Source organism: Entelurus aequoreus, linkage group LG06, assembly GCF_033978785.1.
Source record: "Entelurus aequoreus isolate RoL-2023_Sb linkage group LG06, RoL_Eaeq_v1.1, whole genome shotgun sequence".
NCBI lineage: Eukaryota > Metazoa > Chordata > Actinopteri > Syngnathiformes > Syngnathidae > Entelurus > Entelurus aequoreus.
The window spans coordinates 22,238,160-22,261,483 of record NC_084736.1 but is presented as its reverse complement, the minus strand read 5'-3'; the positions used below and the strand labels follow the sequence as shown (position 1 = coordinate 22,261,483).

Below are 23,324 nucleotides of genomic sequence, written 5' to 3'. Positions count from 1 at the left end.
TGAACTGGGCGTAAATTAGCCCCGCCCAAGGACCATAGTCACGTGTGCATGGTGCGTTCGATTGGAAGGCAGTAAACAGGTGACGCCATTACCGGATATAAGTTGGTAGAACTCTGCTTTTCGAAATAAAAGTACGGCGTCGACGGCGACTCACTGACAGGTGTTGGCGACTCGTCCGCAAACACAAACAAAATATGATTTTAGGATTATACATATATTATGTATGTGAATGTAGCAGTGTTGTGTTACTCTCTTCGAACAACGACGGCTGGAAACAAACACCCTCGTCATCGGTTTTATTTTACTAAAATCGCAACAGGAACCTGCGGTGTTCCTGCGTGCCGACTTTCCGCTGGTGACGAGCCTAGCAAGGGGAGAGGAGCGATCGAAGAAGGCACAGCACGTTTGATGAAGTAAAGTCAAGTTTAAGGCTGGTTGCTAAAGCGGCAACTCGGACGAAAGCGAGCAAGCAGGTAGGCGAACATAAACCCTCTGCTTGCGTCGTTTGTTCTGCGCAGTTCGGCCGCCGCGTAAGTGTACACAAATGGTGGTTGAAGTGCGGCTTGCATCCCGAGGAGCCTGCACACAAACAGACTAATAAACAACAACAACATCAACAGTTGCAGCTGAGAATGACAAACAAATAGATTTAAAAAAGGAATGGCGTTGCTTTAAGAATGAATTGTGACGATTTCAAAGCGGCTAGCATTGCGTGTTGTCAACACGCTCTTACAGGTTTAGCAGGCTCCAGCCAATCTGAGCTTTGTGCTGAAAGTGTTTATTTTTTCATATTTTCTGACTTTTTTTCCAGGTATCACCAGCAATTTGGAACCATCCATTCTCTCCCCTGGCGGTCTGTGTGAAAAAAACATCTCCCCGGCCCTCAAGTCCCATCATATCCAGTGCCTCTTGATTCATCTTCATCACTGCAAAAAAGAGAAAAACAAACAATCAAGACCAGCAGATACGGATTTATTGATTTGAAGCTACACACTCTACCTGACACCATCATGGCCTCCATCACCAAGTTGTCCGAGCCGGAGATCGCGGACAACCACAGAGACACCTGGCTGGCACTACTTTCCGCGGCGGAAGCATACTGCCAAAAGTCCGGCTGCGACCTGGCCATTCTCACAGCCTGCAAGAAGTTCCGGCCCTCGGTTCCAGAAGGGGACGGGAAGAAGAAGAAGTGGGAGAGCGGCGGCTTCCCGAGGGAGTGCGAGTTCTCCTACAGCATTTGGGGCCAAAGCTTCCTGGCGGAGTCGGCGCGCCGCTACATAGACGACATCGGAGTCCTGCACTCCGCCACCTTGCTCACCGCGCAGAAGCACATGCGCCAGGCGGCCGGGCAGGAGGGCGCCAAGCTGGTGGCGGACCCCGGATTCAGGGGGGTGAGTGACGCACGCCCCCGTCTGCCGTGTCGCTGTGTCTCCTAGGTCAGGGGCATTCCAAAGTGCGGCCCCGGGGGCCGTTTGCAGCCCGCAGCTCATTTTTTAAAGGCCCGTTCTAAAAAATACTATCCAAAAAAAGACATAAACGGGTGAAATGTAACGAGAAAAAGTTGCACTGTTAACTATAATAACACAAAGTTGTTTTTTAAACTGTCATTGCTCAAAAATAATAATGAATCAAAATCAATGTTATGAATTATTGACTCCAATTACTTCACGTCAAATATTAAACTTTGAAATATGTTGCGTAGTTTGTGTGTTTGCCATTCAAAACATAGTTTTGAATAAAAGGGCATAAAACAAACAGACCCCTCAAAAAAATAAATAATATCTTGCATTGATCTTAAGTTGATTTAAAGACTTAAGTGTTGAACATTTTTAAAAAAGTATTATTTTTAACATTTTTATAATTTGGGGCTCCTTTGAATCCCCCAACATTTTAATGGGAATAAAAGAAATACTTACTGATAAAAAAAAATTCAATGTTATGAAATATAGACCTATTTAGGCTCCAATTACTTCACATGAAATATTCTACTGTGAATTTTTTTTTTCCGGAAATATTCTATATTTTGTGTTTGCCATAAAAAACAGGGTTTCTTTGACAAAAAGTGCTTAACAAATAAATAATAAAAATATAAAGTTATAATCGATGAATTGTTCTAAAGTTGATTGAGAGACCTAAGTGTTAAAAATACAAAATATTGAATGTATGACTAACTTTTAACACTTATGAGTGGGACCCTAAGAATTTTGTTGGGATTTTTTTTTTAACTGTCATTGCTCAAATAGTTAATTAAAATCAATGTATTGAATTATTGACCTATTTAAGGCTCTAATTACTTCACATCAAATATTCAACTTTAAAATATATTTTTTGGGGAAATATATTGCATATTTTGTGTGTTTGCCAATCAAAACAGTTTTTTGACAAAAAGGGCATAAAATACATACAATCTTATAATCGCACATAGATCTTAAGTTGGTTTCAAGACTTAAGTGTTGAAAATGAAATAAAAGTATTATTTTTTAACATTTTAACACATTGAATACCCCAATATTTTAGTGGGATTAAAAAATAAATACTTAATGCTAAAATAATCAATGTTATGAAATATTGACCAATTTAAGGCACATATTCTACTTTGAATTTTTTTTTTTGTGGAAATATTCCATATTTTGTGTTTGCCATAAAAACAGGGTTTCTTTGACAAAAAGGACTAAACAAATAAATAATACAAATATAAAGTTATCATCAATGAATGATTGAGAGACCTAAGTGTTGAAAATAAAAATTAATATATGTATGACTCATTTTTAACTTATGAGTGGGGCCCTAAGTATTTCTGTGGGATTTTTTTTTTAAACTCATTGCTCAAATAATTAATCAAAATCAATGTTTTGAGCTATTGACCTATTTAACGCTCCAATTACTTCACATCAAATATTTCACTTTGAACTTTTAGGGAGAAAACGTTGTTTTTGTGTTTGCCATAAAAGAACATGATATATATATATATACACACACTATATTGCCAAAAGTATTTGGCCACCTGCCTTGACTCACATATGAACTTGAAGTGCCATCCCATTCCTAACCCATAGGGTTCAATATGATGTCGATCCACCTTTTGCAGCTGTTACAGCTTCTACTCTTCTGGGAAGGCTGTCCACAAGGTTGCGGAGTGTGTTTATAGGAATCTTCGACCATTCTTCCAAAAGCGCATTGGTGAAGTCACACACTGATGTTGGTCGAGAAGACCTGACTCTCAGTCTCCGTTCTAATTCATCCCAAAAGTGTTCTATCGGGTTCAGGTCAGGACTCTGTGCAGGCCAGTCAAGTTCATCCACACCAGACTCTGTCATCCATGTCTTTATGGACCTTGCTTTGTGCACTGGTGCACAGTCATGTTGGAAGAGGAAGAAGCCCGCTCCAAACTGTTCCCACAAGGTTGGGAGCATGGCATTTTTCCAAAATGTTTTGGTATCCTGGAGCATTCAAAGTTCCTTTCACTGGAGCTTAGGGGCCAAGCCCAACTCCTGAAAAACAACCCCACACCCCACAACATAATTCCTCCTCCACCAAATTTCACAGTCTGCACAACGCAGTCCGAAATGTACCGTTCTCCTGGCAACCTCCAAACCCAGACTCGTCCATCAGACTGCCAGATGGAAAAGCGTGATCCATCACTCCAGAGAAGGCGTCTCCACTGCTCTAGAGTCCAGTGGCGACTTGCTTTACACCACTGCATCTGACGCTTTGCATTGGACTTGGTGATGTATGGCTTAGATGCAGCTGCTCGGCCATGGAAACCCATTCCATGAAGCTCTCTGCGTACTGTATGTGGGCTAATTGGAAGGTCACATTAAGTTTAGAGCTCTGTAGCAACTGACTGTGCAGAAAGTCGCTGACCCCTCTCTGTCAGTTTACGTGGCCTACCACTTGGTGGCTGAGTTGCTGTTGTTCCCAAACTCGTCCATTTTCTTATAATAAAGCCGACAGTTGACTTTGGAATATTTAGGAGCGAGGACATTTTACGACTGGATTTGTTGCTGCATCCTATGACAGTTCCACGCTGGAAATCACTGAGAGCGGCCCTTTCCTTCACAAATATTCGTAGAAACAGTCTCCATGCCTAAGTGCTTGATTTTATACACCTGTGGCCAGGCCAAGTGATTAGGACACCTGATTCTGATCATTTGGATGGGTGTCCAAATACTTTTGGCAATATAGTATATCTATAATTTTTTTTTATGGACCAAACTTGAGGCGAGTCTTAAAGGTTAAAACAAATCTATATATTTGTTTTGAGATGAAAAAGTATCAAAATGGCCCACGCATGCTTTAACTTTTCCGGGTGCGGCCCTCAGTGGAAGAAGTTTGGACACTGCTGTCCTAGAAGCTCACGTCCTTCCTCCTTGCTGTCCTTTCAGAACGTGACAGGCGACTGCTTGGTGGGCGGAGTCAGCCCCAGCAGCAGACTCTACTCTCAGAGCTACCCGTCCATCTACAGCTCGCCAGACGCTCCCGGCCAGGGCAACAACGGCGAGCGTGAGCGGGAGAAGAGCGCCGTGGAGACCGCCAGGCAGGGGAGACAGCAGGCTGGCATCGTGGACCTGGAGGAGGAGTGTGAGGACGACGAAGAGGACGAGGAGGAGGAGGACGACGAGGAGGAGGACATGGACGAGAAGCGGCCGTACGGGAACGAAAGTGCAGGTGAGGATAAGCAAGGAAGTAACACGGACGTGTTTTTATTGGCTCTTTGCAAAGCAGCACTAAGAAACTCACGGATTTGCATTTGGACGCAAAGACAAATTCAAAGTAGACAAACACCTCCTTCAATCACCAAACTTCCTGCTTATGTTCGTGTCTGCTCCAGGGCTCCCCCTGCAGGTGGCACGTGTAATTGGTGCATTGGTTAAGCAAATATTTTTTTGGAATCAAGGCAAGGATGTGGATCATTCTAGCATGTTTACATCGTTTTGCTTGTCAGGAATATTGATAATTCCACACAGAGTCGATACTAACATGCACAAAATCCATCGATACCTGCTTTTTTGATCACACAAGCTCGCCCTGCGTAATAATCCATCCATCCATCCATTCATTCATTTTCTACCGCTTGTCCCTCTATTATTGCAGTGTAAAATGGCACATTTGGCAATATAAACAAGTATCAAATAATTATAGTTGCATATTACTTACACATACAAAGTCTCCAAGGCATAATGGAAAGTATCCAGTAACAAACGTGTCCACATCTTTCAACTTACTGTGGCATGAGCTTAAACGAGGTGATAAAAAGTTTGATATGTGTGGTGTGTATGTATGTATGTATGTATGTATGTGTATGTATGTGTATATGTATGCATGCGTGCAGTTGCGAACACCCAACTGCGCCCAAGTCCCAACCTCCGGGCTGATGATTTTAGGTTGTCCTGAAGAATTTGAAAGTAATCCTCCTTTTTCATTGTCCCATTTAAAGCACCAGTTACATTGGCAGCAAACCCGGCCCAGAGCATAATACTACCACCACCATGCTTGACAGTGGGCATGGTGTACCTGGGATTAAAGGCCTCACCTTTTCTCCTCCAAACATATTGCTGGGTATTGTGGCCAAACAGCTAAATTTTTGTTTCATCTGACCTCAGAACTTTCCTCCAGAAGATCTTATCTTTGTCCATGTAATGTCAGATGAAACAAAAAATTTGCTGTTTGGCCACAATACCCAGCAATATGTTTGGAGGAGAAAAGGAAAATGGTAAATGGGTTGTACTTGTATAGCGCTTTTCTACCTTTTTTAAGGAACTCCAAGCGCTTTGACACTATTTCCACATTCACACACGCACATTCACACACTGATGGCGGGAGCTGCCATGCACGGCGCTAACCAGGCCCATCAGGAGCAAGGGTGAAGTGTCTTGCTCAAGGACACAACGGACGTGACTAGGATGGTAGAAGGTGGGGATTAAACCAGTAACCCTCAGATTGCCGGCACGGCCACTATCCCAACTTCGCCACGCCGTCCCCAAAGTGAGGCCTTTCATCCCAGGAATACCACGCCCACCGTCAAGCATGGTGGTGTTAGTATTATGCTCTGGGCCTGTTTTGCTGCCAATGGAACTGGTGCTTTAAAGGCCTACTGAAAGCCACTACTACCGACCACGCAGTCTGATAGTTTATATATCAATGATGAAATCTTAACATTGCAACACATGCCAATACGGCCGGGTTAACTTATAAAGTGACATTTAAAACTTCCCGGGAAATATCCGGCTGAAACATCGCGGTATGATGACGTATGCGCGTGACGAAGTCCGAGTAACGGAAGTTATGGTACCCCGTAGAATCCTATACAAAAAGCTCTGTTTTCATTTCATAATTCCACAGTATTCTGGACATCTTTTGAAATTTTTTTAATGAACAATGAAGGCTGCAAAGAAGACAGTTGTAGGTGGGATCAGTGTATTAGCAGCGGACTACAGCAACACAACCAGGAGGACTTTGTTGGAGCGCTAGCCGCCAACCTCACCTTGACTTCCTACGTCTCCGGGCCGCCAAACGCATCGGGTGAAGTCCTTCGTCCTTCTGCCGATCGCTGGAACGCAGGTGAGCACGGGTGTTGATGAGCAAATGAGGGCTGGCTGACGTAGGTGGAGAGCTAATGTTTTTAGCATAGCTCTGTGCAGTCTGGTTGCTAAGTTAGCTTCAATGGCGTCGTTAGCACAGCATTGTTAACCTTCGCCAGCCTGGAAAGCATTAACCGTGTATTTACATGTCCACGGTTTAATAGTATTGTTGATTTTCTATCTATCCTTCCAGTCAGGGGTTTATTTCTTTTGTTTCTATATGCAGTTAAAGCAAGATGCTATCACGTTAGCTCGTAGCTAAGCATTTCGCCGATGTATTGTCGTGGAGATAAAAGGCACTGAATGTCCATTTCGCGTTCTCGACTCTCATTTTCAAGAGGATATAGTATCCGAGGTGGTTTAAAATACAAATCTGTGATCTACAATAGAAAAAGGAGAGTGTGGAATCCAATGAGCCCTTGTACCTAAGTTACGGTCAGAGCGAAAAAAGATACGTCCATTGCTGCCTCTCAAGTCATTCACTGTAACGTTCCTCATCTACGAATCTTTCATCCTCGCTCAAATTAATGGGGTAATCATCACTTTCTCGGTCCGAATCTCTCTCGCTCCATTGTAAACAACGGGGAATTGTGAGGAATACTAGCTCCTGTGACGTCACGCTACTTCCGGTACAGGCAAGGCTTTTTTTTATCAGCGAGCAAAAGTTGCGAACTTTATCGTTGATTTTCTCTACTAAATCCTTTCAGCAAAAATATGGCAATATCGCGAAATGATCAAGTATGACACATAGAATGGATCTGCTATTCCCGTTTAAATAAAAAAAAAATCATTTCAGTAGGCCTTTAAGTGGGACAATGAAAAAGGAGGATTACCTCCAAATTATTTAGGACAGCCTAAAATCATCAGCCCGGAGGTTGGGTCTTGTGTGCAGTTGGGTGTTCCAACAGGACAATGACCCCAAACACACATCAAAAGTGGTAAAGGAATGGCTAAATCAGGCTAGAATGAAGGTTTTAGAATGGCCTTCCCAAAGTCCTGACTTAAACGTGTGGACAATGCTGAAGAAAAAAATCCATGTCAGAAAACCAACAAATGTAGCTGAACTGCACCAATTTTGTCAAGAGTAGTGGTCAAAAATTCAACCAGAAGCTTGTGGATGGCTACCAAAAGCGCCTTATTGCAGTGAAACTTGCCAAGGGACATGTAACCAAATATTAACATTGCTGTATGTATACTTTTGACCCAGCAGATTTGGTCACATTTTCAGTAGACCCATAATAAATTCATGAAAGAACCAAACTTCATGAATGTTTTTTGTGACCAACAAGTATGTGCTCCAATCACTCTATCACAAAAAAATAAGAGTTGTAGAAAGTATTGGAAACTCAAGCAGCCATGACATTATGTTCTTTACAAATGTATGTAAACTTTTGATCTCGACTGTATATTTGTTTACAAGTGTGTGTGTGTGTGTGTGTGTATATATATATATATATATATATATATATATATATATATATATATATATATATATATATATATATATATATATATGTATATGTATATATATATATATATATGTGTATATATATATATATATATACATATATAAAAATATATAATATGACAATATAAGGGAATCAAAACCAAAACAATTTTGCTATTTATCAGCATATTTCATTATAGATGACATGATGATGTCACACTACCACCATAGTGAAATTATATTATTATATTATTATATTATATTATATAATTATATTATTATATTATATTATATATTATATTATATAGGGACGGCGTGGCGAAGTTGGTAGAGTGGCTGTGCCAGCAATCGGAGTGTTGCTGGTTACTGGGGTTCAATTCCCACCTTCTACCTTCCTAGTCACGTCCGTTGTGTCCTCGGGCAAGACACTTCACCCTTTGCCTCTGATGGCTGCTGGTTAGCGCCTTGCATGGCAGCTCCCGCCATCAATGTGTGTGTGAATGGGTAAATGTGGAAATAGTGTCAAAGCGCTTTGAGTACCTTGAAGGTAGAAAAGCGCTATACAAGTATAACCCATTTATCATTTATTATTTATCATATTAATAACACTATTATTTGTTTTGTATACTTGAAGGCTCCACATGACTGCTGCTCCTTTTAGAATGTAAGATAAGTGACTATTACTATATATGGTCATATTTATACGCACAGTATGGTTTGTATTGATACACTGAGAGGTTATAGAACACTACTGTTCTTTTTTTCTTGAATACTTGAAAGTATTTTCAATAAAGTAGTATATTTAAAAGTACACGGGTTCAGGTTTTATTTTTGTACTGGTATCAGGAATCGTGTGAATTCATCGGTATCGACGACTGAAGTTCTGGTGTGGTGACAACCCTAATGGGCGGTATAGTTTGTGTCCACTGATGAAGGGCCAATTCTTACGTATTGTTGCTTTAAAGTCCATGAAAAGCAGCCATCTTTGGAAAACGTCGATATCCTGCTTGTCTTCCAGGCGTCTTCTCTATGGACGAGGACTCGCTGTCTCGTGACTGTGAACCCTTCTTCGAGTCGGACGGCGAGGAGGAGAGCACCGACGGTGAGTTCAGACACGCACGCACGTGCACACACACACACACACACACACACGTATTTGTTGTCTTCTTGAGACTTCCGAAAAATGCCTACCTCTTTAGAACCACCCTTTCTAGATATATAAAGATTTGTATTTACAACATTAATAATATATACATACCATGCAAATATAAAAAAGCTTGTTGTGAAAAATGAGTTGGAATTTCACAATTTCTCAAGAAAAACTTAGAATTTTGGCAGTATTATAATAAAAGTCGTAATTTTACTCAATGCAAGTAAAATTTTTGCAATTTTTCGAGAAAAACTGAACATTTGTGCAATATTATGATAAAAGTTGGAATTTTACTTAACAGTATAAATTTTACAAGAAAAGCTTAAACTTTTGGCAATTTTATGAAAAGAGTCGTAACTTTACTCGACAAAAGTCACAATTTTATGAGAAAACTTAAAATTTTGGCAATATTATAATAATAATCAGAATTTTACTTGGCAATATTATGACAAAAGTCATAATTTTACTCGAAAAATGTCACTATTTTAACAAAAAAAATTGCCAATATTGTGACAAAAGTCAGAATTATATATGACAGATGTCACCATTTTGCATTAAAAAGTAATCATTTTACATAAAAAAGTAATAGTTTCACTAGAGAATATTACAATATTACAGAAACAGAAAGAATATGAGAAATTATTGATTTTTTTATGAGAAAAGAGTCGACACATTGTGAGAAAAAGACTGCTTTTAGTTAATTTATTTAGTTGTATATTTGTTTACTTAAAAAGTTATTACAGTATGTCTTTATATACATATTAATTTTTTATTAATTTTGGCCAAAGGGGTCGCATTTAAATTTCTTACACACACTTTTTATTACATACGTTGACCAGAGGGGGAGCACTTCAAATTTTTACACACACTTGTTATTTCATATGTTGACCAGAGGGAGAGCACTTTTAAAACAGACAGTCAATTTGAAAAATCCCTCCTTTTTGGGACCACCCTAATTTTGACCACCAGAGGTGCAAATGAGACATTCTCTATTACAAACCCCGTTTCCATATGAGTTGGGAAATTGTGTTAGATGTAAATATAAACAGAATACAATGATTTGCAAATCATTTTCAACCCATATTCAGTTGAATATGCTACAAAGACAACATATTTGATGTTCAAACTGATAAAAAAATTTTTTTTTGCAAATAATTATTAACTTTAGAATTTGATGCCAGCAACACGTGACAAGAAGTTGGGAAAGGTGGCAATAAATACTGATAAAGTTGAGGAATGCTCATCAAACACTTATTTGGAACATCCCACAGGTGAACAGGAAAATTGGGAACAGGTAGGTGCCATGATTGGGTATAAAAGTAGATTCCATGAAATGCTCAGTCATTCACAAACAAGGATGGGGCGAGGGTCACCACTTTGTCAACAAATGCGTGAGCAAATTGTTGAACAGTTTAAGAAAAACCTTTCTCAACCAGCTATTGCAAGGAATTTAGGGATTTCACCATCTGCGGTCCGTAATATCATCAAAGGGTTCAGAGAATCTGGAGAAATCACTGCACGTAAGCAGCTAAGCCCGTGACCTTCGATCCCTCAGGCTGTACTGCATCAACAAGTGACATCACTGTGTAAAGGATATCACCACATGGACTCAGGAACACTTCAGAAACCCACTGTCAGTAACTACAGTTGGTCGCTACATCTGTAAGTGCAAGTTAAAACTCTCCTATGCAAGGCGAAAATCGTTTATCAACAACACCCAGAAACGCAGTCGGCTTCGCTGGGCCTGAGCTCATCTAAGATGGACTGATACAAAGTGGAAAAGTGTTCTGTGGTCTGACGAGTCCACATTTCAAAGGACCAAAGAGGAAAAGAACCATCCGGATTGTTATAGGCGCAAAGTTAAAAAGCCAGCATCTGTGAAGGTATGGGGGTGTATTAGTGCCCAAGACATGGGTAACTTACACATCTGTGAAGGCGCCATTAATGCTGAAAGGTACATACAGGTTTTGGAGCAACATATGTTGCCATCCAAGCAACGTTAGCATGGACGCCCCTGCTTATTTCAGCAAGACAATGCCAAGCCACGTGTTACATCAACGTGGCTTCATAGTAAAAGAGTGTGGGTACTAGACTGGCCTGCCTGTAGTCCAGACCTGTCTCCCATTGAAAATGTGTGGCGCATTATGAAGCCTAAAATACCACAACCGAGACCCCCGGACTGTTGAACAACTTAAGCTGTACATCAAGCAAGAATGGGAAAGAATTCCACCTGAGAAGCTTAAAAAACGTGTCTCTTCAGTTCCCAAATGTTTACTGAGTGTTGTTAAAAGGAAAGGCCATGTAACACAGTGGTGAACATGCCCTTTCCCAACTACTTTGGCACGTGTTGCAGCCATGAAATTCTAAGTTAATTATTATTTGCAAAAAAAAATAAAGTTTATGAGTTTGAACATCAAATATCTTGTCTTTGCAGTGCATTCAATTGAATATGGGTTGAAAAGGATTTGCAAATCATTGTATTCCGTTTATATTTACATCTAATACAATTTCCCAACTCATATGGAAACGGGGTTTGTAGATGCAATGGTTTTCCTTTTTGGGACCATGATATTTTTCCTTGTTGATGTCTCAAGAAGGGTAGAAATACAAGAACACACACACACACACACACACACACACACACACACACACACACACACACACACACACACACACACACACACACACACACACACACACACACACACGAGTCATGGTTCCACATACATGTTTGGTTTTGTGTGCGACGCGCAGGTTCGTTGAGCGAGGAAGCCCCACCCCCTTCGCGCTGCATGGCCATGGGTCACGCCATGCACTCGTCCCGGCACGCCCAGGCCATGGCGATGGCCCGCTCGCTGCCCGTCTCAGTGCCGGTCTGGGGCTGTAGGGGAGGGCGAGCGGCGCCGGGAGAAGGTAACAGTGGAGAACGGGTGAGCAAAAAAGGACACATTTTATTCTATTTTACTTACTAGGCAGTGTTGGGTTGGTTACTGAAAACCAGTAACTAGTTAGTTACTAGTTACTTTATTTCAAAAGTAACTCAATTACTTACACCAAAAAGTAATGCGTTACTGTGAAAAGTAACTATTTAGTTACTTCTTTTTGTCTTCTTTTTTTTTTAAAGCTCCCATTAATGCCCTTTTAGCCTTCATTTCAGTACTGTTATTGCACTGGAGAATAATACAATCTGTTGATCAACTTGACATGCATTTGCATCACTGAACTCTGCCAAGCAATGTGGTCTACATACAACACACAAAGACAAAGATATGTTTCAAAGGGCCAATTTATTTCAGGCCAGAACAAATTGACAAAACTATTTTAAATAGCTGCAACATAACATACATAAGTGTAACAAACAGCATAATAACAACATGTCACAACATAGATGTAAACCTGGCTTCACCCAAGGAAGGCACACATGACATACACAAAGCCTAACCAGGCATTTTTTTCTCTCAATAAATTCTGAAATAAAATCATGTCTTCATGAGATCAACACTGTACTGAAGCCCAGAACACTCTACGCATTTCCCCACTTTTAGATTAGAAAAAAGTAAAGATTGGCCGGGCCCACTAGGATCTCTCTGTATGTTTGTGAACTTTATAGTTTATACATTTAGAGTGATGTGATAATCAAACACTCTAGAAGTTTAGAATGAAAGAGTATATACAATAATTGACAGAGTGTGTACCTTCAGTGATGAATGATGAGCAGAGGCAGAGTTTGGAGTGTCTTCTTTAGCTTGCTTTCCATGTTTATGTACGGTACTCACTGTCCACTGTCCAGGAACTTGTAAAATGTTTTCGTGCCGTTTGACGCCCGCTATCATGCTAATTAGCTGCCTGAAATCGGGTGACTCCACTGTAGAAATAGCCTGCATGTCTTCTAGCACACACGCAGCAATGGCTCTATCAATGTTGTCCTGGCTAGCAGTCCCTCCGTTAAAATCCAGCCGCTGTTGGAGGTAGAGGTGAAGTGTGTCTCTCTTTACTAGCTTCGTCGAAGCATGTTGCTTTTGTAGCTGTTTCAGCAGATTTGAATTGCTTTTTTGGGCAGTAGATGGGATCTTTGATCCAAGACACAACTTTCATTTAACTAAAATGTTCTTTTCTTTGTGCTCGACAAAGGAAAAGTAGTGAGAATATCTCCATGTTAAGAAACTCGACTACGGCTGCGCCATGATGTCTTTTTAGTAAACACAGACACCCCCCCCCCCTCCCCTCCCCACCCAGACACACACAAAGCGCGCCTCTTCTCTCCCTTGTGACACAAGAACATTCAGAAGGACGACACTGCAACTCTCCAATAAAACACACTCAGATATTCTGTTTCTAGCCAATACTACATAAAAAATAACGTAAAATAACGCAGTAAAGCATCATGTAGTAACGGTAACTGAGTTACTGAATATAAAAAATAACGTGTTAGTCTTAACACTGTTACTAGGTCATTTACAAAAGGTAAACATGGCTACTAAAAAAACAACTAAAAATGTAACATTTTCAATAGTCTAATGTTTTAAGAAGTGGTCATTTAGCACTAATTTATAAAAAAAATATCTTAATTTCTCATGAAATTGTAACATTTCTATAAAAATGCGTAATCTTGCAAGAGGTCGTAAAATAAAAATAAACATTTCTGCAATAAAAGTAAAAATGTTGTAATAACATGCATTTGCTTTTAAAAAAAAAAAAAAAAAAAAAAAAGCGGGAATATTCCCTAAATATAGTGACTAAGTAACATCTTATTTTCTGGCAGACCAGGTGTGTTAAGAAGCTTAGTTACGATGCATACCGCCACCTACTGTATAACAAGCAACACGCTACTTTCACACACAGTCCCATTATAAGGTGTTTATGAGCCAGGGCATAACTGGTAGCGCCAAATCTACATGTGGTGGGCCACAAATATATATTGTTTGTGGTCTTGTCCTGGTCTGTATTTTAGTCCTTGTTTATTGTCGAGTCCTAGTTTGTGATCTAGTCCTAGTCTCTATTCTCGTCCTAGTTTGTGTTTTAGTACTAGTTTGTGGTCCGCTTGATTGTGGTCTAGTCCTAGTCTGTATTTTAGTCATATTTTGTGGTCTAGTCCTACCTAATCCTAGTCTGTGGACTAGTACTAGTGTGTGCTCTAGTAGTAATGTTTGTGGTCTTGTAGGTCTAGGTCTACTAGTGTGTGGACTAGTCCTAGTTTGTATTCTAGTCCTAGTTTGTGGTCTAGTCCTAGTTTGTACTTTAGTACTAGTTTATTGATGTCTTGGTTGGGGTCTCATACTATTTTATGATGTTTTAGTTTATGGCCTAGTGCTAGTACTAGTTTATGATGTCCTGGTTTGTATTTTAGTCCTTGTTTGTTGTCGAGTATAAGTTTGTGGACTAGCCCTAGTTTGTTGTCTAGTCCTGGTTTGTGGTCTAGCCTTAGTCTCTATTCTTGTCCTAGTTTGTGTTTCAGTACTAGTTTGTGGTGTAGTCCTTGATTGTGGTCTAGTCCTAGTCTGTATTTTAGTCATATTTTGTGGTCTAGTCCTAGTCTGTGGACTAGTACTAGTGTGTGGACTAGTACTAGTGTGTGGTCTAGTCCTAGTCTCTATTCTTGTCCTAGTTTGTGTTTTAGTACTAGTTTGTCGTGTAGTCCTAGATTGTGGTCTAGTCCTAGTCTGTATTTTAGTCATATTCTGTTGTCTAGTCCTACCTAGTCCTAGTCTGTGGACTAGTACTAGTGTGTGGTCTAGTAGTAAAGTTTGTGGTCTTGTAGGTCTAGGTCTACTAGTGTGTGGACTAGTCCTAGTTTGTACTTTAGTACTAGTTTATTGATGTGCTAGTTTGTGGTCTCATACTAGTTTATGATGTCTTAGTTTATGGCCTACTGCTAGTACTAGTTTATGATGTCCTAATTTGTGGACTATTCTTAGGTTTTTGGTCTAGTACTAGTCTGTGGTCTTGTAATTTGTCTAGTCCTAATTTGTAGACTAGTACTAGTTAGTGGTCTAGTCCGAGTCTGTATTGTAGTACTTGTTTGTTATTGTTGATGTAAGTTGATGTTGTTGATGAGGAGCATGTTGATGTTGTTATTTTTTTATTTTTGATGTAAGTAAATGATGTTGTTGTTTTTGTTGTTGATGTAAGTTGATGACGATGTTGATGTAATTTGATGATGTTGTTGATGCTGTGGATGTTGATGTTGTTGTTGTTGATGATGTAATTTGATGATGTTGTGGTTGTTGATGCTGTGGATGTTGACTTTGTTGTTGTTGATGTAAGTTGATGATGTTGATGTTGTTGATGTAATTTGATGATGATGATATTGTTGTTTTTGATGTAAGTTGATGATGTTACTGATGTTGTTATAGTTGTAAGTTGATGTTGATTATATTGTTATTGTATTGTTTTTGATGTAAGTTGATGATGATGTTATTGATGTTGTTGTTGTAAGTTGATGATGATGTTGTTGATGATGATGTAAGTAGATGATGATGTTGTTGTTTACATTTTTTTAAATTTTTGATGTAAGTTAATTATGTTGTTGTTGTCGATGATGTTGTTAATGTAAGTTGATGATGATGTTGTTGTTGATGTAAGTTGATGATGTTGTTGTTGATGTAAGTTGATGATGTTGTTGATGATGTAAGTTGATGATGATGTTGATGGTGTAAGTTGATGATGTTGTTGATTACATTTTTTTTATTTTTGATGTAAGTTAATTATGTTGTTGTCGATGATGTTGTTAATGTAAGTTGATGTTGTTGTTATTGATGTAAGTTGAGGATGATGATGTTGATGTAATTTTTTAGTTTTTGATGTAAGTTAGTGATGTTGTTGATGTAAGTTGATGATGTTGTTGATGTAAGTTGATGATGTTGTTGTTGATGTAAGCTGATGATGTTGATGTTATCTTTTAGTTTTTGATGTAAGTTAGTGATGTTGATGTAAGTTGATAATGTTGATGTAAGTTGATGATGTTGTTGTTGATTATGTTGTTGTTGATGTTCACCAAGAGGCATGTGGAATGTCAAGAAGGAGAGAAAGCTGCCAGTTTGTTGGCGAGGCGCTTCATAACGCAAACAAAGACACCATTCTCTGACCTCGCTATTGTGACGTTTCCCTACTATCTTCAAAACCCCCCGCCCCGCACTCCCCACCACCCCTTCATGTGACCGCCGATGACATCATTGTCAGGTCGGGCGCACAACGTAGGAGTTTCAAGGCGCTCCATTGTTGTCCTTCTGAGAAGGGCGTCATTCCAATGATTGCAAATACTTCCAACTTAAACAAACGTCTCTAGTAATTCCATCAACCTTTGATGATGGATATACAAAGTTTGACATAAGAGGACCCTGGCTAGTTAACCACTGATGTCAGTGTTGGGGGACCCCTTGTGGCCGTGGGGCCCTAAGCAGCCACACATGCCTGGTCGCACCTCCACCTCCAAACCCCCAAAACAATTGAATCCCGTGTGGTGGCGGCGCACACCTGAAATGGGTTGACTTTAAATACATAGTTTCCTGTGTCTCTTTAATTGCCCTTGTTTGCTGGCGACGAAGGAAGCTAACAACCTAAAAGGCGGTATGCCAAATAACGCCGTCACTTCTACTAGTAATCCTATTACTTCCTCCTATGTACGTTACAACGCCGTTAGCGACGCGTTTGATGTGATTGTATGTCAACAAGACTGCATCAGAAGCACAGCAAGTTAAATATAGGAAGTAACAACCAGCAGCACTTTAAAGTCAACTTGGTATCAAATAGGAGGCAACATCACATAGCAAACAACATGCTAATACTACGAGGGAATAATGAATAACTAATAAATGATTGAAGTGACAATCTTGCAGGACAAGGAGACTACAGCCATGAAAGCACATGTAATCTCCTTATTAACTCGCGCTAACACGATCCAGTGATAAAGATTCAACAAAACTGCTGCTGCTAAGATAACAAACACAGCTAAGCTAATGCTGCTCTGACTGGGCGCTGATGTCACATGTCACTTAGCAACAGGCACCGCCTTTTAAAGGCACACACACTCTGCTCTCATGAAACATCTCATATTTTTAAGTTTTTAAGTAACGCAATAAACACTTTTCGCTGGTAATTAATTACGGTAACACTTTAATATGGGGAACACACATTCACCATTAATTAGTTGCTTATTAACATGCACATTAGTAACATGTTGGCTCTTAATTAGTCATTATTAAGTACTTATTAATGCCTTATTCTGCATGGCCTTATTATACAACCAGTAAGCCATTAACTAAGAGTCTTCCCTCAATAACCTCAGAATTATTGCTTATTAGTAACCCTAACCCTTATATGTTCCCCGAGTGTCCAAATAACCTAATAAAGTCTCTGTTATTTTAATAAGCAACTAATTAATGGTGAATATTAGAGATGTCCGATAATATCGGCCGATAAATGCTTTTAAATGTAATATCGGAAATTATCGGTATCGGTTTCAAAATTATCAGTTTCAAAAAGTAAAGTTTATGACTTTTTAAAACGCCGCTGTGTACACGGCCATAGGGAGAAGTACAGAGCGCCAATAAACCTTAAAGGCACTGCCTTTGCGTGCCGGCCCAGTCACATAATATCTACGGCTTTTCACACACACAAGTGAATGCGAGGCATACTTGGTCATCAGCCATACAGGTCACACTGAGGGTGTCCTCATAAACAACTTTAACACTGTTACAAATATGCGCCACACTGTGAACCCACACCAAACAAGAATGTCAAACACATTTCGGGAGAACATCCGCACCGCAACACAACATAAACACAACAGAACAAATACCCAGAACCCTTTGCAGCACTAACTCTTCCGGGACGCTACAATATACACTCCCCGCCAACCCCCCCAGTCCCCTCCCCTCCCAACTCAACCCCGCCCCCCTCAACCTCCTCATGCTCTCTCAAGGAGAGCATGTCCCAAATTCCAAGCTGCTGTTTTGAGGCATGTTGAAAAAAATAATGCACTTTGTGACTTCAATAATAAATATGGCAGTGCCATGTTGGCATTTTTTTCCATAACTTGAGTTGATTTATTTTGGAAAACCTTGTTACATTGATTAATGCATCCAGCGGGGCATCACAACAAAATTAGGCATAATAATGTGTTAATTCCACGACTGTATATATCGGTATCGGTTGATATCGGAATCGGTAATTAAGAGTTAGACAATATCGGAATATCGGATATCGGCAAAAAAGCCATTATCGGACATCTCTAGTGAATATGTTCCCCATACTAAAGTGTTACCTTAATTCCATTAGTAATTTAATTACTTTTTTGGCAAAGTAACGAGTAAGAGTTGTGGTTTGTTCACAGCGCCCCCAGTGTTTCAGCAGGGAATCACTATGGAACGCTCCAATAATAATGTCACCTTATAAAGTTGACATTTCTGCGTCCCCTCAGGTGGGCTGCGCTGACCTGGAGCACATCGCCGCTAGCATGAAGGCTCTTTTGGCCCCGGGCGCCAACGACGGGACGGAAATGTTCGGGGCGCTGCCTCGGCCCCGCGTCAACACGGGCGACTTCTCCCTCAAGCACTGAGGCCCGACGGCAGGAAGGAAGCGGCGAGGGGGGAAAAGGGATTCGGAGCGAAATCAGACGTGAGACGCGTACGCTACAAAACCCTCCATCCATCTCTCGCTAGCAAACGTCACACACTTCAAGGAGTAACGCAACACTAAAAAAAACAAACAAAAAAAAAAAACGTTGACAAACACGACCCTTGCACATTTCACTGCACGGACAGTACTACGCAGCAAACATCGGGAAGCACGGCGACCTGCAGGAACGGTGCACGGAAGGAACGTAAACCTTGTGCTCCATGCTAATGCGCTAACACACAACACTATTAAACAACACTCCCAGACAACACTTTATTAAAGACACTTTTAGACAACACTATTAATATATAACACTAACCTAAAACTCACGTGCAATTTGTTTTTTTGGGACACTTTAACATTTTTAATCATTTAATTAATTTTTTTGGTTTTCAAATTCATGATTTTGTTTTATAGTCTGATTTCTTACCAAATTATAGTTGTAAAATAAATACTTTATCATTATCACACAAAAATGACACCAGAGGGACGTTTAGCATAGTGGTGTCCAAAGTGTGGATCGAAGGACTTTTTATTTTCACATTCCAAACATAGGATTCAACTAAAAAACAAGAAATTAAATAATAAAAGAGGAACATTTGAAAAAAAGTATGTAGCAAGAAAGCGTTTAAGCTAACAGTAAAGAATCCTTAAAAAAAAAAAAAAAAAAAAAGCCGAATCTAGACGGTGAACCGATCACCGAATTTTAAACACTTTAATCACCAAACATAGGATTAAACTAAAAAACAAGAAATTAAATAATAAAACAGGAACGTTTAAAAAAAAAAAAGAGTATGTAACAAGAAAGCGTTTAAGCTAACAGTAAAGAATCCTTTAAAAAAATAAATGCTGAATCCAGACGGTGATCCAATCTGCACCGAATTGTAATCACTTTTTCCTTTTTGAGCAGATGTGCTAACAACTTTTGGAGTATTTATAGCGGAATTAAAGAAACAAAAGTAAAGCCTCATGTACTGGCTTTGTCCCTGTGGGTGGAGGCGGGGAGGCTTGCATACGCGCACAGAAGCTGAGCCTCATAACGTAATCTAGTCAAAATGATCCGGATCGGCCCCAAAATACAAGAACTTGTTCCTTATCCCATTACAGACATTTCCTCAAAGTTTAAGCAAAATCGGCTCATAACTTTTTGAGTTATTTTACTAACGAACTCAATAATACATGGCGAAGTTGTTACCACTAATAAATAGGGGTGTGACTCTTTGGGCAACTAACGATTCCATCCGACTCCTAGGGTGACAATTCGATTCAGAATCGATTCTTGATTCATTCTCCATTCAAACCGATTCTCGCAATGTATTATTTGGTATAATAATTATGATGAAACTTTTTCAAAACAGGTTACAAGTTAGAAAAGCTCCTTACGGTTGCAAGGAAATGGCCTAAAAACGTCCTTTAAAAAGTGATTCTTAAAAAAATTAAAAAGCAACAAAAAAAAAAGTTTTCCCATCAATTTGTGAAAATGTAAAATTAATTTAGAATCTGGATTAATAGGAATTTGGTTCGGATGTGAATACATTTTGTTTGCACCCCTATTATTAATAATAATAATAATAATAATAATAATCACTATCACTCACATCTCTTTTTTAGCCTGTTTTAAGAAAATCAAAATGGCCCCCGGGTCTTTTCATATTTAGGACATATCCGAAACACACACACACACACACACACACACACACACACACACACACACACACACACATATATATATATATATATATATATATATATATATATATATATATATATATATATATATATATATATATATATATATATATATATATATATATATATATATATATACACACACACACACACGTGTGTATGTATATATATACATGCGTGTATATATATATGTATATGTATACATATATATACACGCGTGTATATATACATATATATACGCGTGTGTATATACAGTGGGGTATATACATACAGTAAGTATTTAGTCAGCCACCCATTGACAATCAATGGGTGGCTGACTAAATGCTTTTTTGCCCCACTGTATATGTATATATATATATATACACACACGTGTATATAATATGTGTGTATGTATATATATATATATATATATATATATATATATATATATATATATATACACACACACACGTGTATATGTGTATATATATGCATATGTATATATACATATATATGTATATATATGTATATACATGTATGTGTATATATATACATATGTGTGTGTATATATATATATATATATATATATATATATATATATACTTATATGTATATATGTGCATATATATATATACATACAGTATATATATATATATATACATACAGTATATATATATATATATATATATACATATGTGTGTATATATATACACACATGTGTATATATATATATATATATATATATATATATATGTATATATATGTATGTATGTATGTATGTATGTATGTATGTATGTATGTATGTATGTATGTATGTATGTATGTATGTATGTATATACATATATATATATATATATATATATATATATATATATATATATATATATATATATATATATATATATATATATATATATATACACACACATATGTGTATATACTGTATATACACATATATGTGTGTGTATATATATATATATATATATACATGTGTATATACACTACCGTTCAAAAGTTTGGGGTCACATTGAAATGTCCTTATTTTCAATGAAGATAACTTTAAACTAGTCTTAACTTTAAAGAAATACACTCTATACATTGCTAATGTGGTAAATGACTATTCTAGCTGCAAATGTCTGGTTTTTGGTGCAATATCTACATAGGTGTAAAGAGGCCCATTTCCAGCAACTATCACTCCAGTGTTCTAATGGTACAATGTGTTTGCTCATTGGCTCAGAAGGCTAATTGATGATTAGAAAACCTTTGTGCAATCATGTTCACACATCTGAAAACAGTTTAGCTCGGTACAGAAGCTACAAAACGGACCTTCCTTTGAGCAGATTGAGTTTCTGGAGCATCACATTTGTGGGGTCAATTAAACGCTCAAAATGGCCAGAAAGAGAACTTTCATCTGAAACTCGACAGTCTATTCTTGTTCTTAGAAATGAAGGATTGTTTGGGTGACCCCAAACTTTTGAACGGTGTGTGTGTGTGTGTATATATATATATATATATATATATATATATATATATATATATATATATATATATATATATATATATATATATATATATATATAGTTAGGATAAGCGGAAGAAGATGGATGGATGGGTATATACACACACACACACACACACACAATTTTAAGCAGCAGGCAGCTATACACCATCCAAACAAAAATAAGCTAATTTCAAATGCTAATATTTTTTGACTTTGAGCCAGAAATGATCACATTTCTGTTCAATGAGACCAAAAAAAACCCCAACATGTTTTGCATCAAGTCAGAAAGTAGTGTTTCAGCGCGTCAGCATGGAGCACGTGGACAAAAGGTCTTGCAGGCAGCAGTGTCCTCCTCCAAGGGTTCAACATGAGAAATGTGAAGTTTGTGTTTCAAACGTGAGTCCACCAGCACACTCTCATACTTGCCTCTATTTACTATGTTGCCAATGAATGAATGACTGACTGACTGACTGATGGAAAAGATTGTACTTCCCACCTCCACTTCTCGGAGATGCTTAGTTGTTCTTGTTTTTTTTGTTTCTGCTCCGGATATCTGAAAGTGAGAGAATTGAACGAACGACGGCAGGCTGGGAGTGACAGTAAAGATGTGAAGGTGACATTTCATCAACAAACAGACGTCAACTTGTGGTCAAAGTACTTTTATGTTTGAAATAAAGGAGCTGGAGGCCAGGAGAAATGCAGTGTGATCACGTGACTGGTGCAATGCTACAGGAAGCCGCTAGAGGGCGTCCTTGTGCACACAAAGAAAGATGCAAGTGACAAAGACCGACAAGCGCTCTCGTCGAGATGCAAAGCCTAAATCTAAAAAAAACCCAACACATTTAGATAGACAATATTATAAGAAAACAAGGCAGCTTCTTCCCCCGTGTGAAGTTGCTCTCCTTATCATTCCAAATATTAAAATAACTGCCATTCCTTCGTGCTGTTTAGGTTTTTAATTTATTCTAAAATACATTTTCTGACCAGTGACGTCATCCACCTTGTCAAAATCCCTTTCGTTTGTGCTGCTTATAGTTTTTATTTGATAAAATGTTTTATTTATAACCAGCCGCCCCACATTGGTCAAATCACTGTGCTGGAAAAAATGTTTTTTTTATAGTTTTTATGTTAACGCTGGTTTTGATTATTAAAACAATAACAAAAAAAACTAATAGACAAAAAAATTGCAGCAAAAACAATTGAGGACAAGTTTGGAGGCTGGTTATGAACAATAACACTTGAGTGCTTTAAGTATCTAGTCGATAGAAAAGCGATATATAAATCTAATCCATTATTAGGTTAACATAAAAACTATAAAACAATAACATAACGAACAAAAAAAAGTTTCTAGCAAATATATGA

General features: G+C 38.5%; 1 protein-coding gene across 3 annotated transcripts; it reads left to right on the top strand.

Annotated features, from left to right (window-relative positions):
- The first annotated feature begins 119 nt into the window (after positions 1–119).
- Positions 120–22,906, top strand: akt1s1 (AKT1 substrate 1 (proline-rich)). 3 transcript variants are annotated; one of them, XR_009826510.1, is made up of 8 exons: positions 120–473; positions 812–1,391; positions 4,386–4,668; positions 9,047–9,130; positions 11,933–12,108; positions 18,597–18,793; positions 22,523–22,575; positions 22,640–22,906. XR_009826510.1 is itself a non-coding variant. In XM_062050255.1 (6 exons), the coding sequence occupies exons 2-6, from the start codon at positions 1,011–1,013 to the stop codon at positions 18,732–18,734; spliced, it is 1,062 nt and encodes a 353-aa protein (XP_061906239.1). In that variant the 5' UTR covers positions 120–473; positions 812–1,010; the 3' UTR covers positions 18,735–19,492. The 3 variants fall into 3 exon arrangements, 1 of the variants encoding a protein (XP_061906239.1); XR_009826509.1 differs by having other exon boundaries at positions 22,523–22,659; XM_062050255.1 differs by lacking the exons at positions 22,523–22,575; positions 22,640–22,906 and having other exon boundaries at positions 18,597–19,492.
- Positions 22,907–23,324: the final 418 nt, after the last annotated feature.

What these genes read in the sequence shown, in the direction of transcription:
- akt1s1 (XM_062050255.1), top strand. Translation starts at nt 1,011, where the DNA reads ATGGCCTCCATCACCAAGTTGTCCGAGCCGGAGATCGCGGACAACCAC. An exon ending in CGGACCCCGGATTCAGGGGG is followed by an intron (nt 1,392 to 4,385) that starts GTGAGTGACGCA and finishes CTGTCCTTTCAG; the next exon opens with AACGTGACAGGCGACTGCTT. An exon ending in CGAGGAGGAGAGCACCGACG is followed by an intron (nt 9,131 to 11,932) that starts GTGAGTTCAGAC and finishes TGCGACGCGCAG; the next exon opens with GTTCGTTGAGCGAGGAAGCC.